The sequence below is a fragment of the Amblyraja radiata genome, chromosome 4 (genome assembly GCF_010909765.2).
Source record: "Amblyraja radiata isolate CabotCenter1 chromosome 4, sAmbRad1.1.pri, whole genome shotgun sequence".
Classification (NCBI taxonomy): Eukaryota; Metazoa; Chordata; class Chondrichthyes; order Rajiformes; family Rajidae; genus Amblyraja; species Amblyraja radiata.
Window position 1 is genome coordinate 1,679,423 of NC_045959.1, and position 17,998 is coordinate 1,697,420.

The 17,998-nt window shown below is 39.6% G+C and overlaps 1 protein-coding gene across 9 annotated transcripts in view; it reads right to left on the bottom strand.

Annotated features, from left to right (window-relative positions):
- rims2 (regulating synaptic membrane exocytosis 2) overlaps positions 1–17,998 on the bottom strand; it is a 922,071-nt gene that overhangs the window by 19,879 nt on the left and 884,194 nt on the right. For 8 of the 9 annotated variants that reach the window (XM_033018897.1, XM_033018898.1, XM_033018899.1 and 5 more), the window contains one exon: positions 1,892–2,033. In XM_033018897.1, the coding sequence (XP_032874788.1) occupies positions 1,892–2,033 (142 nt within the window). Of the gene's footprint in view, positions 1–1,891; positions 2,034–15,543; positions 16,297–17,998 lie in introns of those variants that run through there. The other variant, XM_033018905.1, reaches the window with a different exon arrangement.

The following is a 17,998-nucleotide window of genomic DNA, read 5'->3' on the forward strand; positions in this document are numbered from 1 at the left end:
CGCTCCAAAGAATAAACCTATCTTGTTCAACCTTTCTCTGTAAGTCATGTGAATATTGAGCAATGTGTGAGCAAATAAAAAGTTAAACATTTGGCAAGAGATACAATTGGTTTCTGACAAAGCCAAGGCATGGAATAAAAGTAAAATGAATATGTAGTAGATACATTATTTTTTTAAATAGATTGACATATTATTTGTTCTCTCAAGCTTAAAAGTTATTTGAGACCAAGGAGGTACAATTCCACAATTAGCATTCTAATTTTGTTGTCAGGAACCTCATAAATAACCAGTATGCTGATCTTCCTGTTTAGCTTTTCTGGAATTATTTATGTGCATGAAATCAGCCCGAATTATGCCTCTCCAAGATGGTCATGACTAACAGTTCCACAAGTGTGAGCCAGCAGCTGAAATGGCTGCTAAATGTGAAGATTTTATGAATTCTAATAGGAGTAAGTGTATAACAAGGTTTGTGATGGCCTGTTTTACTGTACCAAACATATTCTCTGTGCTGATATTATGTCTGCACCATAAAAGATGTCAGTAAATGACACGGAGTGTATTTTTATAAAACTCTCTTTTAAGACCTATTACTGCGTGGTTTAAAAACTGGCCTGAAAATTCAGCCCTTTTATGCTCTTTCTTAGAGTAACATTCTCACGAAGAATCTTGCATCTGAGGGGTCAACTCTTGTTCCTCTATCCACATATGTGCCAGGCCTGCTAAATGCTTCGAGCATTTCATGTATATTTTTATTTCAGTCTTTCAGCATCTGCAGAAAGACACAAAAAGCTGGAGTAACTCAATGTCACCCATTCCTTCTCTCCAGAGATGCTGCCTGTCCCACTGAGATACTCCAGCTTTTTGTGTCTATCTTAGGTTTAAACCAGTGTCTGCAGTTCCTTCCTACACATTCCAGCATCTGCAGCTTTTTTGAAGTGCCTAATTGCATTTCCCATGCAATTCGTCAATACCAGTCATATGATTGGGTCTTAAGCACAAATGATGCAACTTATTTTGTTTTGCAGGGGATTGATGTGGAAATCCTTGGTGATTTTTCTTGGTTGTGTCCTGCTTTTGGCCTGGGTGTGCCTTTTCATCTTTCGCCATTTAAGAAATACTCTATTTTTCTGCTTTGTGCATCAAAGTAGATAACTACATTTTTTTGCCTCTTCTCCCAGCTCCCCGCATACATGGCTAGGACAGGTTTGGAAGGATACGGGCCAAACGCGGGCAGGTGGGACTAGTGTAGCTGGGACATGTTGGCCAGTGTGGGCAATTTGGGCCGAACGGCCTGTTTCCATGCTGTATCACTCTATCACTCTCCATTGGATCATCTTTATACTCTCTCTACCCAAAATCCCATCTTGAAAACAATCATGTTTTTTTCCAGATTTGCTGAAGAGCTTCAATGGGGAGCAAGTCTGGACATTATCCTTACGTAAGATAGATAATTTGTGGGTTGAATGTTCTCCTAGGGTACATTCTTTTGCCTTGATAATTCAGAGTGAAATTTCCCTCACTCTTCTGCTACAATTGGCTCAGGATATTAATCCAATATTTTGCATATTCATGATTTAAGTGTAAAGGAATGTACAAGTGTATATAAACTATAAGCGTCTTTCCAGATTAATGGAATCTTTGTTATAGCAGGGTCACCAAAACTGAACATAATACAAATGTTGGACCATCAATGTCTTTTACAACTGCACCAAAACATCCCAAACCTAGACCCGGTGCCCTGACTCATGCCAACAGCCTTGTTCACCACCCTATCCACCCACTGGTTATTAAATCAAAGTAATTTAGTATGGAGGGTCTGAGAAATACCAAATGTCTGTTTACTCTGCACCAATGCATTGCGTTCTGAAAATCTTCTTTATATTGAACTTACTTTCCCTCCGAACTGTAACTGTTCATGCTCCCATCAGTAGATTCGCGACTCGGTTGTCGGGTCATTCTATTCCTCATTTCGACGGCTAACCCAGTTTCAGTGCTTCTCTGGATCGTACTTCGTAGTTTTTTCCCTCCAGCCTCTATGGAACCAAGAACGGGAAAATGTTATGTTACACTGTCTTTCAAAATGTATATCCAGTTTATTAATATTTACCATGTGCAGGAGGCCAAGCCTGAAAACAAGATGATATTCCATATAATCACCATTGAATATAATCTGGTAAAGAAAACCGATTATGAGATGAAAACAAAACCTACCCACAGTCATCAGGCTACTAAATACAACATCAAACAAGCTCTGAAAAATAACAGTCTTTTGCACTTTATCTGGTTATTTATTGTGTACATATATGGTCTATGGCAGTGGTTCTCAAATGGGGGTACGCGTACCCCTGGGGGTACGTGAAGGCACTCCAGGGGGTACGTGAGATTTTAAAATATAGGCCTACATATATGTAGGCCTATATTTTTGCGCTGGTTAGGGGGTACTTGGCTGAAAAAATATTTCACAGGGGGTACATCACTGAAAAAAGGTTGAGAACCACTGGTCTATGGTATATAGACACACTGAACTTTTATCTCCTGTTCTGTATTATGTTTACATATTTTGTTGTGCTGCAACAAGCAAGAATTACATTGTCCTATCTGGGACACATGACAATAAAACTCTCTTGACTTGACGTTAAGTTCGAGTTAATGGAGTGAACAGCTGACACTGTTCATAAAAGTGTTATACTTCCAGGTCCAATTACTGTGCTAGGACTAAACAATGCCTGAATAAGTAGAATGAAACATATTTTACAGCTGGATTCGGAATAACAATGCACTTCCATCATGACAGGAATGAAAGATTTTTATTAATTTATATGTTTTAGTTTGGTTGGTTTTAACTTAACTATTTTGACATGCAAATATTTAAAGAAACCAGCCTGTCCCTCAGTTTTTACATTAGTAAGCACAATCTTCCGATCAACCTTCGTTATTTTCTGGCACAGAATGTCAGAATAAGCAATGCCCTGTGTATGGATGGTGACTGCTGGCAATTGCAAGTTGGAAGCACCTCTACAATTCTCTGATGACACTGCTTTGCTTTATCAATTATGCTGATGCAATGTGGGTAGGTGGCAGAATTTATGTTCAAACTCTCCAAATGTTACTTGCAAAGTTACTATTCTGCTTTGAGAGAATCTAATAGACTAGTTAGAAAATATACAATGGCGACTTGTGACTGTGTTTAATTAATTTAAATAAATGACTCTCAATTTTACAAGTAATGTGAACGTTCAGTAGTATAATGAACAAATAATTAGTTTCTTAAGCGGAAAAGCTGTTGCTTTACATAGTAATAATGTATTACATTTCCAAGTATCATCTGAGCTACTAGAAGCATTTTGCAATTTCACTTCCTCCTTGTGGTTACCTTTCTTCATCTCCTGGAGGGCACTGCCTGATCGTTGAGAAACTGCTGAATTTCACTTCAGTAATTTCATTCCATGCGATGCAGACCAAGCATATACCAAGTAGGTGTAAACACTGACGACTGTAAGAACTGGCAAGAGTGGAACAAGTTTGGATATAAGGTGGGACGTATGAATTTCAAGCAATGGGGAATTTTCAAATGGAAGTAGAGAATGCGCACGTTATTTTTCTGAAGCATAACTGTTATCATGTGCTGCGTCACTAATGTCTGAATCATTTCCGACAACAGTTTTAAGCTGACAGAATTTGCATTCATAAAAAATAAAATATAGCAATAAACGGTTCTTGAATATAAATAAATCATATTGATCTATATTATAATATTGAGAAAATTATTCCTTTTATTCAAGTGTCCTTTCCGTACACTTATTCCGTACAAATTTCACACAACAGGTTTACCATAATGATACTAGTTTTTAGAAATTGAAAATAAGAAGTTACACAAATCACTTCCATTTCCAATTGCTGAGACGGTTCATCAGTAATCTAACCGTGATGTGAACAATTGATTGAGGTCATTTAAATGAACAAGGAACAATTTGCTTTCATGGGGAATCAATAGCAACTTAGGTTTCATAGTGCTTTTAAATGTTTTTCTTCTTGATCTGAGCCCCATTACCAAGGCCACCATTAACTCTTCGTCCCTAATTGTATTTGAGAAGGTGCGGAGAGTTGCCATTTAGACTGCTGCAGTGCTTTTAGTGAAGATCCTCTTGTCTGTTGTTACATAGGTCCTGGCATTTAGCCCCAGATGATGGATCAGCAAAATGTTTTCAAGTCAGGATGGTGTGCTGCTTGGGTGGAAATAAACCAGTGGTGGTGTTTCCATATGCTGTGGTACATCTTTCTTGGTGGTAGAGGCTGTGAGTTTGGCAGTGCTGTTGGATGCTACAGTGCATGTTGTAAGTGCTATTCATTACTGCCATTGTGTGCCAGTGGCGGAGGGAATTAATGTTTTTGGTGGTGGAAAGGGGAGCAATAAAGAAAGCTGTCGTGCTAGTAGAAGTCAAGTTTCCTCAGAGTTGTTGGCACTACAGTCATCCAGGCAAGTGGAGAGTATTCTATCACATATATCTGCCTTGGTGTTGGTGGAAATCCTCAGAGTATGATCCCTGTATCATAGGATCAACCTAACATTGATGTACAGTATTTATGTGGCTGGTCCAGCAGAGCTTCTAATTATTGTTGATCCCCAGGATACTCTCGCTGGAATATCCTTTTTTATCTTTTTTAAATCTCTTACCTCGACGGAAATGCAATTTTCTTCTGTATCGTATCTCCGTCTGCACTGCGGCCTAACATCGAGGAGCTGGCGGCCTCTGCTGGAGATCGACCTTGGAGCTCCAACAGCGGGAGCCTGTGGGCTTAACATTGTGGAGCTTGCGGGCCCTGGTTAGAGACCGACTTCGGGAGCTACAGGCCGCAGGAGCTTCTACTGCCCCGATGCGGGGGGTTTGATCGCCCCGACGCGGGGGCTTCGATCGCTGGCTGCGGGAGCTTCGATCACCCCGACTGCGGATGGTTCGACTGCCCCCACCGCGGGTGAATAAAGAGGGAATAAAGAGGCTTCCATCACAGTGAGGAATGTGGGGAATCCGCTGTGGTGGAAGTTTATGTTAACATTTATCTTGTTGCTTGTTGCTTGTGTCTTGTTGCTTTTTTTTAGTATGGCTGTACGGTAAATCAAATATCACTGTACCTTAATTGGTACACGTGACAATAAAAGGCCTTGAACCATCGGGTTCACCAATGTAATTTGGAAGGAAAATACCATCCTTATTTTGTTTGACCACATGTAATTCCAGACACAAGTAATAAGAGCAGAATTCGGCCAGTCAGCCCATCAAGTCTATTTCGCCATTTAATCATGGCTATCTATTTTGCTCTCCTAACCTCATTCTCCTGCTGTCTCCCCATAACCCCTGACACCCTTACTAATCGAATCTATCTATCTCTGTTTAAAAATATCCATTGACGGCCCCCACAGCCTTCTATGGCAATGAATTCCACAGATTCACTATCCTCTGACTAAAGAAATTCCTCCTCATCTCCTTCCTAAAGGAACATCCTTTAATTCTGACGCTATGACTCTCCCACTGGTGGAAACATCCTCTCCACATACACAATATACAGGCCTTTCACTATTCGGTAGGTATTGAGATTGATTCAAATACTCTGTCAACCTTGCAGTGTTGTCGTCACAAACATTTGGGGACTGTAGCTAAATGATTAGAGCTGCTCCACAAGTCAGTTAAACAACAGCCTAACATATTTGCATCCATGGGATCATACCTTACATATAATGTACCAGACACCAGTACCAGTACCCAACCTTACGCAATCACAATCCCTGTGTATGACCTGTCCCACTGGCAGGTCAGACCTACTAGACCTACAATGAGGTATGTAAAAGAAATTGCCAGGAATTGCATCAGACATACTTAAAACATGATGAGGTGCAAATCTCGTAAACTGTAACATGCAACTACTTTCATCTTAAACAACAAATACAGCATGTTGGACACAACAAGATGGAGTAACTCAGTGGGAATACAGCAAGCAATAATCAGAAAAAAAAACCTGATCTCACAATCTGTATACCACTGTGCTGCCACTTCTGGTAAGTCAGACCTCATAAGCAACCGATCAGATCAAAACCCTGTAGTCCACTCTTATCTAGTCATGATTGGTGACACAACAAAATGTAGATACTGCATTCTCGAGCAGAAAACAAAGTGCTGAAGGAAATCAGCAGGTCAGGCAGCATCTGTGGAGGGAATGCACTGCCTATTCCCACCATGGATGTTGTCTGATCCTCTGAGTTTGTTCAACACTTTAACCTTTTGTCAAGATTGGCAGTGAATAATTAAAACAGCTAACAGGGAGCGAATTTTCATTCTCATTCTCATTGATGGCAAGGCCCAATATCTGAATGCTAAATAAAAGGCTGAGGTGTTCAACCAGAATTGCCAAATAGATGATCCATGCTGGGCTCCTCTGGCAATCTCCATCATTACTGAAGCCAGTGAATCTAATTTGATTCACTCCACAAGTTATCAAGAAATGCATTATAAGAACCAGGGCCTTTGGAAACTCACCTTAATGTAATGTGACCCTCTGCAATTTATAGTATACTAAGAAGGGAAAACACAATTGTACACTCATTTAATCAGGGTAACAGTCACCATTTTTATTTTGGCCCCGCGCACAGGCCACATTAATAATTTAGCAACCTATTTAACCATACTCTGGAAGTAACTTCACAAGATGGACTCAGCAGTTAAAGAATGTGACTTGCTGACATCCATTCAACAGAAATTAGGAATTGGCAATATATGCTCCCTTATCACATCATGTAAATTAATTTTTAAAAGGCGACAATTTAAAGAAATATTGTTAATTTGTAAAAACTGTCATGCATAAATCACTGTTGATTTATTAATCAAGGTCACATAAATCTAGTTATAAAGGATCATTGAATGTCATATGCAACAGTATGCAGCTCTCCAAATTCAATACATTCTTTTTACCAAAAAAATAATACACAGAATATGCTCGGCCTGAAGATCAATTATGGCAAAAAGCAAGCTCAACTTAACAGATGGATAGCTTCGTTTGAATAAGAAAAGGGTAATGAAAAATAACAATTGTTTTGACTGAACTGATAAATATCTACAGTGATATTTAAAAGTTTATGATCTGGGCTGTACAGCTTTCATGAGCATTGATTCCAATCTGGACCACTTCACTCTAACCAGTGTTTAAAATGTCTAACAATGTTTAAAAAAAAGACCCAATGCCTTATGCGGCCAGTGATAAGCTCTGCTCAAAATGTTGGTGACTGCTTTACTGAGTTTAAATGTGTGATAAGGGTACATGCACATTTTGAGGTTATTATTTGAGGTTATTAGCTAAATACCATTCTGATTTCATGATGTCAAGCCTAAAATGACCATATACTTGCTTGTCCCATTATCATTAGTTAAGTGTTTTTCCAAATTTACCTAATATCCTTTTAAAAAAAAATCTTATACATCTCTGGATTTCTTTATTTTTAAGGAACAATTTCTCATAACTTTCATCTCTTACCCTGAGGTGCTTCAGCTTTGCTCCACCTTATTTCAAGTACTTGATGCCTCAGTGTGTTTTCCTAAGATGCAATCAGACTCGGGCTTTATTGGTTCAAATTGTTAGTCCTCATCCACCCATATTCCTCCCTTCAGCCCTACATTTCACTTCTCCTCCTCTGACACCCTTTTGTCTCCTTTCAGCTGTAGCATGTGCCTCTATTCCACCCATTTGACAATCATACCACCCCTCTCACCTGTATCCATTTATCACTTGCTAGGCTTTGTCCCACCCATGCATCTCTTTTCCAGCTCTGTCTCCCATACTCCAATCAGTCTGAAGAAGGATCCTGACCCCAAATGTCTCCTGTCCATTCCCTCCGATTGCTGCCTGATCTGCTGAGTTCTTTGATTTTGAATTCACTATTATACCGGCTTTGTTGACTGTTGCTCTGTATCAGCTGGGCATGGTGGAAGTTGCGTCTACCAAACTCCCATACTTCTCTCAAACTCACCTTTAAGGGCCAGTCCCACTATGGCAACCTTATTGGCGAGTTTAGGAGAGTCTGCGCTCTCCACAAGCTTGCAGCATAATTCACACATGGTTGTAGGTGGTCTCTGGTAAGTCTCCATCATAGTCGAGAGGAGTTCCCGCATAGTTGTTACTACTCGTGGCCTCAGTGTTGGTCGCGGAAAATGTTTCAACATGTTGAACATTTTTCTGCGAGCAAAAATTGGTCGGCATGGAGAAAATCGATACTTTTGAACTCGTATTGCAGTGATAGTGGGGTCACCATGTCGTTGTAGGTAGTCGAGGTAGCCGTAGGTAATCTCCTTTGCTGACCAGGCATTTTAATTGGCTCATTGTGGGGGAAAAAATGTAAGCACGAGTTTTCAGAACCAAGGAAAACCGACCGGTAATGTTAAATGTCCGCTAAATTTCACAGCTGTGTATCTCTGGCTTATTAAAAGTTGCCTGGCTTCTTAAAAGTGTCTCCACCCATTCTCTCCCCTTCTCCCACCTTGTCCCCCCTTCTCCACTACCCTCCCCCCATACTTACCGTGCACTGTGCTAGCTGTCTAGCTATTTTAGCAGCATTCACACATTTTTTCTGACTGTACAGTACAATACACCATGTTTAATCAGAGTTATAGCATCAAAGAGTCATACAGCTCCTTGCCTCGTTAACTCTAATTGAATTTGGTGTATTGTACTTAGTCATAATTAGAGCCGGGATGTTTAGGCACTAAAAAACTTGGAAATAGGCAGGCAAAAAGGCATAGAAAAAGGCACGAAAAAGGCATTTATTGACAAAAAAGGCATAAAAAGGCATATATTTCACCACCAAAATATGGTTAAAAATGATAATATAAAGGTATACCATATTAAATGACCAAAGTTGCCTGGTTGCACATAATTACTAGCATTGTTTTCAAATTATCTGGTGTTAAACTATGCCGTCTGACAGACAGAAAATGCTTCAGTTGTGAAAAACGTTCTACCTCAGCTGAGGTAATTGGTGCATACCCGAATCAAGCTACAGACTCTATATTCATGTCAATATCTTGTGCATTACAACTACCTTTGAAAACTTTAGCTATGTTTTGTATTTCATCAAGATGTTTGTTAGCTAAAATCACTCTCTCACATTTTCCTAGTATGTCTTTACCGACATTGCCAGGAACTTTACGAATTTCGTCAGTTACTTTGTTGAAAACCTGCAATTTATTCACTAATTTTTTGCCACATTTCTCAAGGGAAGTGATAGCTTGTGGGAAGTTTGCACAATTGGAAGCAATAAACACAAGATCGCGGTGGAGAGACATTTTCTGACGATCCTGACTTCACTGACGATCCTGACTGCAGCAGATTCTCCTTCTTCAAAACAGTTGACAATTTATTTTATCTTTTCAAAATTTGCAGCATAGTACAGTACAGCAGAGAGCCATGTACCCCACCTAGTCAAAAGCGGGCTGAGGAGGTAGCGGAATCTCAGGTGCCATTTCGTTGAACAACTGCACACGTGACGGTGCTCCAAGGAAGATTTTCTTGACATTGGAAACTAGGCGATCAACATTTGAAAACAAGCTTGGCAATTCTATGGAGCCCTTGAGCTAAGCATGTCAAATGCAACATTTTGTGGAATAAAACTTTAAGAGCACGAGCAGCTTGTTTCATCTACGGAGCTGCATCAGTCACAAACAGAAGAACATTCTCGTGTTTTATACCTTCTGGCCAAAGTACAGCAAATGAAGATGTAAACAACTGAGCAATAGTTGAGCTGTTTGACTTCTCCAATACTTCCGATGTCAACAAATACTCCTTTGATGATTGACCTGCCTCCAGTGTACTGATGACCACATTGGCAACATATCTCCCCCCAGCACCGGTTGTCTCGTCTATTGAGACCTATATTTTGTTGCATGCAACTTCATCTCTGATTTTCTGCACAACAATGAAGTTGCTGTCAACATAATGTTTCCATAATGATGACTCACTTGGTATAATAATAATAATAATGATAATAATAATAATGATAATAATAATAATAATAATAATAATAATAATAATAATAATAATAATAATAATAATAATAATAATAAAAAATACTTTATTAATCCCCTTATTCAGGGGAAATTCAGATGTCCTTGCAGCACACTAATAAAAATACAACATAGCATTAAAGAAGAAGTTTAACATTAAAACATAAAAACATCCCCCCACAATGGTTCCCACTGTGGGGGAAGGCACAAAGTCCAGTCCCCATCCCCATGTCCACCCATAGTCGGGCCTATTGAGGCCTCCGCAGTCGCCGCTAGGGAGGCCCGATGTTCCAGGCCGTTCTCACCGGGTTGGGAGAACCCTCTCAACGGCTTGGGATGCCTGGAACGGTCGCTTCCTTACCGGAGAGTGCGGCTGGACGGAGCTCCACACACAGGCGATCTCGGCGAGAGATCCCAGGCTCCCGATGTAAAGTGCAGCGCCGCCGCCCGCAGCTGGCCGCTCCACAGATCCGAGGCTCTGCAATGTTTTTATCGGCGGTCCCAGCCCAGCGACCCAGGCAAGGCATCGCCCGCTCCGCGAAAGGATTATATGTTCCTCTGTGTATTTCTCTAAGAAACCTCTGAGAGATTTGTTTTCCAATTTCCACAGTGGAATTCCTGCATCAATTAATACCTTGCACAGATCATTTGAAAACTCAGATTTGCAACTGGAGCCAGCAGTAAATGTAGTGAGGAGACAAGCTTGGGTAATTCGCTTGGGTAGTCTACACCCCCGCAGTATCAACATTGTTTTCTCTAATTTTAGATAGCCCTTAGATCCCTCCTCCCCCTTCCCTTTCCCAGCTCTCCTTCTAGTCCTACTGCCTCCACTCTTCCTTTCTTCCCCCCCCCCTCCACATCAGTCTGAAGGGTCTCGACCCAAAACATTGCCTATTCCTTCTCTCCATAGATGCTGCCTCATCCGCTGAGTTTCTCCAGCATTTTTTGTCTACCTTCGATTTTTCCAGCATCTGCAGTGCTTTCTTAAATAGATCTTGGCGAAGACTGAACAAACGGGCAGTAGCACGAACGAATGAACGACCAATGGTGGCGCCCCCGGTTTCGGCCCGGGGTGGAAATTTTCTTATGTTATGAAAACACATTAATAATAACATGAATATTAATGATTTAACATAGAAAACGCCATTGTAATCACAATACAACTAGTGAAAATAGCGCAACCTTTTAGCAAAACGGCATAAAAGGCTGATTTAGGCAATCGTGAAAAAGACATTATCCTGGTGAAATTATCAAAAAAGGCATGAAAAGGCACAGGGCATTTATTGCAAAATCCTGACTCTAGTCATAATACACCAATTCCCATTAACATTAGTTACAAAAACCAGCTCCACCCCCATTTCACCCAGGCTGACCAAGATTCGCCATCGCAGCTAGTCTTACTGCCAACTTTTGTCTCAAATCGCCTTAAACCTATCCTATCCATGAACCAGTACAAATGTCTTTTAAATATCGCTATGGTACCTGCCTCAACTACTTCCTATCTATTCCCCTCATTTTATACATCCCTATATGATCACCCTCCCGTACTCAATTGAATACAGTCATAGCCTGTTCCATCTCTCCCAATAGCTCAGATCCTATTGTCCTAGCAAAATCTTCATAAATCGTTACTGCACACTCTCTAGCATAAGAGTGTGTTTCGTACAGTGTGGTGACCAAAACTGAACATAATACTTGAAGTGCAGCCTCGTTAATATCTTCTACAACATTTACATAATGTCCCAACTTTAATGGCCAATTTAAACTGCATGTTAAAAGCCTTCTTAACCATCCTATTTCACTGCGGCATAGTTCCACTTTCAGGAAACGATGTACTTATACATCAAAATACCTCTGCTCTACAAACACCCCCGTGAAGGTCCTACCCTGGTTTGAGTGAAGAGTTGTGAATTGTGAAGCTAGAGGAAGGAATGTACGTGGAAGGCATCACAATTCATAACTCTTCAATCATTTTATGTCACACCTTCTGTCTTTTCATATCTGACCTTTGTCCAACCACCTGCCTATCAAACCACCCCCCCCCCTCCCACCTGTATCCATTTATTACTTGGCAGTACTTGTCCTGCTCCTCTCTTCCACCTTTCATTGAGCCTCTATCCCCCACAATCAGTCTGAAGAAGGGTCCCAACTCGAAACGTCATGTATCTATGTTTTCTTGAGATGCTGCCTGGCCCGCTGAGTTACACCAGCACTTTGTGTCTATGTTTGTAATCTATATTTGCAGCTCCTTGTTTCTTCTCAAAATATCTGCATTAACTTTCCCTAGTCTTCATATCTTTAAGTACTGCATGTTATTATTTTGCCCACATTCATTCTTACCACCTTATAATTTCAAGGCTTCCTTTCTATTGTTTACAAGTCTAATTGATTTTTCACAGGTTGGTGCTACAAACTAGATACCTAAAATGGCTCAATAGCTGACACCAAGGTAATTCATGCAGTACACTGCTTTACCTCAACTTAATCTTTTTAACATTCTTTAATTTCTTATCCATATCCAAGATCTATCCTGAATTTTCACTGCTTTGCATTTAACAAGCAGCCTTCCATGAGGAATCATCTTTTCCCTTAGGAAGTCCAAAGCAACAAGACAACAAAGATTCTGTTGGTACACAAAATTGCTGGAGAAACTCAGCGGGTGCAGCAGCATCTATGGAGCGAGAGAAATAGGCAACGTTTGGGGCCGAAACCCTTCTTCAGACTGATGGGGGGTGGGGCGGGGAGAAGAAAGGGAAAAGGAGGAGGAGCCCGAAGGCTGAGGGATGGGAGGAGGAGCCCGAGGGCTGAGGAAGGGGAGGAGAGAGCAAGGGCTAACAAAATTGGGAGAATTCAATGTTCATGTCCCCATGATGCAGACTCCCCAAGCGGAATATGAGATGCTGTTCCTCCAATTTCCGGTGTTGCTCGCTCTGGCCATGGAGGAGACCCAGGACAGAGAGGTTGGCCACGGAATGGGAGGGGGTGTTGAAGTGCTGAGCCACCGGGAGGTCAGGCTGAGTTTCTCCAGCATTTTTGTGTACCTTTGATTTTCCAGCATCTGCAGTTCCTTCTTAAACAAAGATTCTGTTATTTTGCTAAGCTGTTGTGAAATTAATGTTTTCTCATATGTTGAAATTCTAACATCAATTAACTGTGCCTTAAATGCTCCATCTAAGTACAGTGAAGTTGAAGACACTTATCCAACAACAAGGAAAATAAAAAGTTAATGATTGGCAGGCACATCTTGTGAAGAAATAGAATAATAGCAAGAAGATACAAATTCAATCACAAAATACCATCTGAAAGGAACAAAGTGCAAGCAGGAAAAGAGAAGAGGAAATGGGGATAAAACAATACTACAGAAAAATGGATTCAGATTACTGCTGCTATTCTTCAATGAATGTTCTGCCTTCTGTTGCTGTGGTTACAGTGTAGGCAGTTCTCAGCTTTTATCCTAGCATGAACCCTACCCAATCACAGATCAAGACAATTTAAAGAAAAACATCAAAACTGAACATGCCTAAAATAATTATATACGACTAAAGAACTGAAGTGAAATGGAAATGTTAAGGTATAATTCTATAGCTTCTTACGGGAAGGTTGTGCACATTTACATTTGATATAAGATCAGGTTCATCAGTTATTGATGCTACATGAGCATTTGTTTTTATGGCCCATGACCCTAAGGTGATTGGATATTCACAATAAGATTAAGTAAGAGCATTCATCAGATTGTAAGCAATTAACTACTCTGATTTGCATTATAATAAGATTTAAACCTTGAGCTATTTAAACCATTTTCTAATTATTATGTGGCTTTTTATTGATACTCAAGGACAAATGTTGCAGTTCCTAGCTTCGCCCTTTAGATTTCCACTTTCAAATAACCGGCAATGTTAAGTACCAATAAAACAGTGAGTATAGCAGCAAGCATCGTATACTCAATCGGAATTGTAAGCATACAGTCAACAAGGAGAATTAATACATTCATGTTTCGTTCCAGTTTAATTCAGAAATAAGTTACACGTGATTTCTCAATAAATTAATACCTTGATTTTGTTTAGATTCCCACCCTATGACGTGTGAGTTAGCATAAAAACCTGATAGGTTTATTTGCAAGAGATGCTTTTGTTGCTAGGCTCCCTGCAACATCTCACTGTGAGAGATAGCATTAATTGCTTCAATTTTCTCAATCCATGTACTCCAGGAAAGCTTTTGGTACAATCACCAACCGAAACAACCCATGAACATCTACTAGCAATAGAAACAAGAAATATCTATATGTTAAAAGACAACCGTTTATACAGTTTAGGTATAACTGTTATGGCAGCTTGATCATCATTGGCAAACTATATAAATATTTGTAGGAGGATTGAAATGTCTCAATTAATGGAGTGATTCACGCAGTGCATGCAGAAAAGTGGTTAGATTCTGAGAATGCAGGAGCTAAAGACAAATACCAGGAGAACAAGATAAAAGAATGAAACAATTTAATAGATTCAGTCCTTGCTCACAGCCACAGAGGCAGTTTGCTCATCATCATTAACAATGAACAAATATTGAGTTTTAACAGAGGTCCAGGATTATTAGGAATACCAACCTAAATGTCTAGCTCCTCAAAGTCTAGGTAATGAATAACTAAATATTTCTCAATTGAAATAAAGGTAGATTATATCTAACCACTTCAAATTTTATATTTTTGCACTGTTCAGAATGCTTGAAGTAACCTCAGCTTTAAAATGAAAATAGTTGTGCCAGGTATTAAAATATTTAAGACAGTTTGGCCCTATTACCTCTATATAGTGACAATTTTTGCATCAACTACTTTCAACAATCTAATGTAATCTGTGACAATTGAGTAATCTGACAGTTTTAAAGATCACTATTTTCAGTGTTTGTCGCAAAATTGTTGCTACGGTCTTATTCTTAACTATGAAATGAACAAACAAGCTGGCTGACATGTTTTATTTCTGGCTAGGAAGGTAATGCAACTGCTTTTTACCCCTTTTATAATTTAATTAAAAAATATATCATTTTAGAACAAGTATCATCTTGAATTTAACCACAAAAATAAATTTTCACTTACATGATACTTAACGAGGTATGTGTAAAAGAGAGAGAGGAAGCAAGTGAGAAATGGAACGAATGAAGCAAAGACGAATATGAGAGAAAGAGAGAGATAGACTAATGGTAGAGGATGAAATGACAAAACATTACTGGATTCTTTGCTCTTCAGTATGTTTTCATGCAAATGAAACTACACCGATGTAATTAGTGCCACAGTTAGGAAAAGATATGAGTGCTTCATTAAATTTTGCCATTTCACATATAATTGATAAACACCAGAGAGTTTGTGATTTTAAATGTATGTAGTTTGCATCAGTTTGCACTAATATCAATACATAATCAGGCAATATGATCATCTTTTTCCTATAATTTTATAGCAAGTACCAATCAGCTGGTACAGTAGACGAGAGATTACTTTTGGAAATTTTCTTACCTCCGTCCCCTTCGTCAAATGAATTCATACAAGGAAAATAAACAGCCAAGGCTTCAAAAGATGCCGATAAGCTTATCCGGCTGGGTGACCTCTGCATTCGCAAGCCAGCATTTCCCGTATCTGGGCCATGCCGAACCATCTTGGTTGACCCTCCTTTCGCGCGGTACAGGACACGAGGCGTTTTGACGGTTGTTCTGAACTGATTCTATTCAAAAATAATGGGGGATGATTTCCCCGTTCTCTGGCTTTGCCAAGAGACCTCTCGTAGTTTACTTTTCTTAGCACAAAAATCGCATTTCACAGTTTAGTCAGACGTTTATTTACTCTTCCGAGATTTGGAGTGCATTTACTAAATGTGCATCCTGTGCAGCATTGGATAGCCAAAAGTTGATAGTTTGTCCACCTGTGAGTTAAGCAACAGCAGAAACTGAACAGTCTTCCTCTTCCTGGCATAAGAAAACAGCTGTGTTGTCTCCTTTGCTTCCTCTTGGACTGGAGCTCTCTGCCTCTGCTTTACTCTGCTCATTGATTCACAAAAGAGCTCTGGGAAGATGCTGAGTGAAGTGTAGCTGGCTTCTGTGAGCAGCCAATCAGAGTGGGAAGAGGAGGAGAGTATTTAGCACTCTCCAGCATAAGTGCTTTGGCAAGCACAGGATGTCATATTTTATAAAATCAACAGTTACTAAATTATACCTTTTGGATTAATTCACTTTCGGAGCTTGGGCAATGAACAAGAAATGCTAGTCGAATTATTGACAAAGGAAATCAATCTTAGGCAAAGTTCTGGTGCAGAAAATCAACTGCTGAAACTGACCATTGCAACACATTGACTAAATTCAGAATATCTGCAATTATCATATAACATTCTCATTAATTACTTAAAAGCCCAATTATCAAGTATACCTCATTTCCTTTCTCCCTCCTGTAATAAAGTTCATTGTTTACACCTTATACCTTTGTTGTTTGCTACTGTAATGCAATTACCAACAATGCTCCTTTGAAAGGTGTAATTCTTGACATCTCTGGCAAAACTCAAAAACGTAATCATTATGCACAGTCCTACAAATCCATTGACTGTTATTAAGCATGTATTAACTGTCCATAATTCTATATTGTGTGGCAATGGATCAGTAACGTAATAGACAGGGCTTGAAATTCTATCATGTTGCAGAATATTGTGAGCTTAGTGATTCGGCTAATTTTGGCAACAGAATAGTGATGATTAGATATTTTTTCTGTCAGTTAAACCTCAGTTACCACACAGTTTTAAGTGCATGAAATTGATTTATATGTAAAGATTCTTCACTCCCTGCAATTTGTTTTTGACAAATTTCTGTTCTTATAGTTGAACAAATTGTCATAAATTTGTTTTCTCCATTAGTTTTATAATAAGTACCAATCAACAGGTACAATGGATAAGAGATATCTATGCCAAATAAATTAACTCTGTATGCTATCCAATAGAATGCTGGGTGTGAGTCTGACATCTTGCCTCACTGACAGTTCACTGACTCATTATAAGCAACAATTACACTGTGGAAATGTTTTCTGAAAAGCAATTGCTTACTGCAATAGACATTCGGCAGATTGTGAAATCACATTGTCATTCACAATAAACATGACATACATTTCAGCATGATTGACATCACGTGATGATCCAATTCAAATATATGCTTTGTAAATTAGCGAGTTTGGTATTACAATTGCGCATATGTCTGTTTGGCCAGGTCATGGGTCATTCGGGATAAACATTCTCGCCTGCTGACCTACTGTGTGTATACATTACGATCGATAATTGTTTTGACCTGCGTTTCATACGTATTTTCCAGTTTTGCTTCTTCGAGGTAAGAAAATACTGCTTTCAAAACTATTACTTAAGTGTATTTATGGTTCATTTGTACAAAACTACAATGGTTTTGGTGGTTTTATTGGCTTTTCCTTGGTCGCTTGCTGGCCCGCTTCAGTGAGGGCATAGAAACATAGAAAATAGGTGCAGGAGTAGGCCATTCGGCCCTTCGAGCCTGCACCGCCATTCAATATGATCATGGCTGATCATCCAACTCAGTATCCTGTACCTGCCTTCTCTCCATACCCCCTGATACCTTTAGCAACAAGGGCCATATCTAACTCCCTCTTAAATATAGCCAATGAACTGACCTCGTCTACCTTCTGTGGCAGAGAATTTAGTTGAGGCCAGTTCATTGGCTATATGACGATGAATAACAACCATTTTTTAAATTGTATTTGTTTTTGGGGGAGGTGGGGGAGAATGAAATCAAATGTATGGCTTCTATAACTATCAATTAATAATATCAAAAGTATTTTCACCTCTTACTGTACTAGTCCACGGCCACGGGCTGTATGCACGTTATTTGACTTCTGAAAGAGTTCTGCATGTACATGTGTAAGTAAAGTTGTGCAAAGCAATGCAAACCAATGTCGACCAACATGTAGA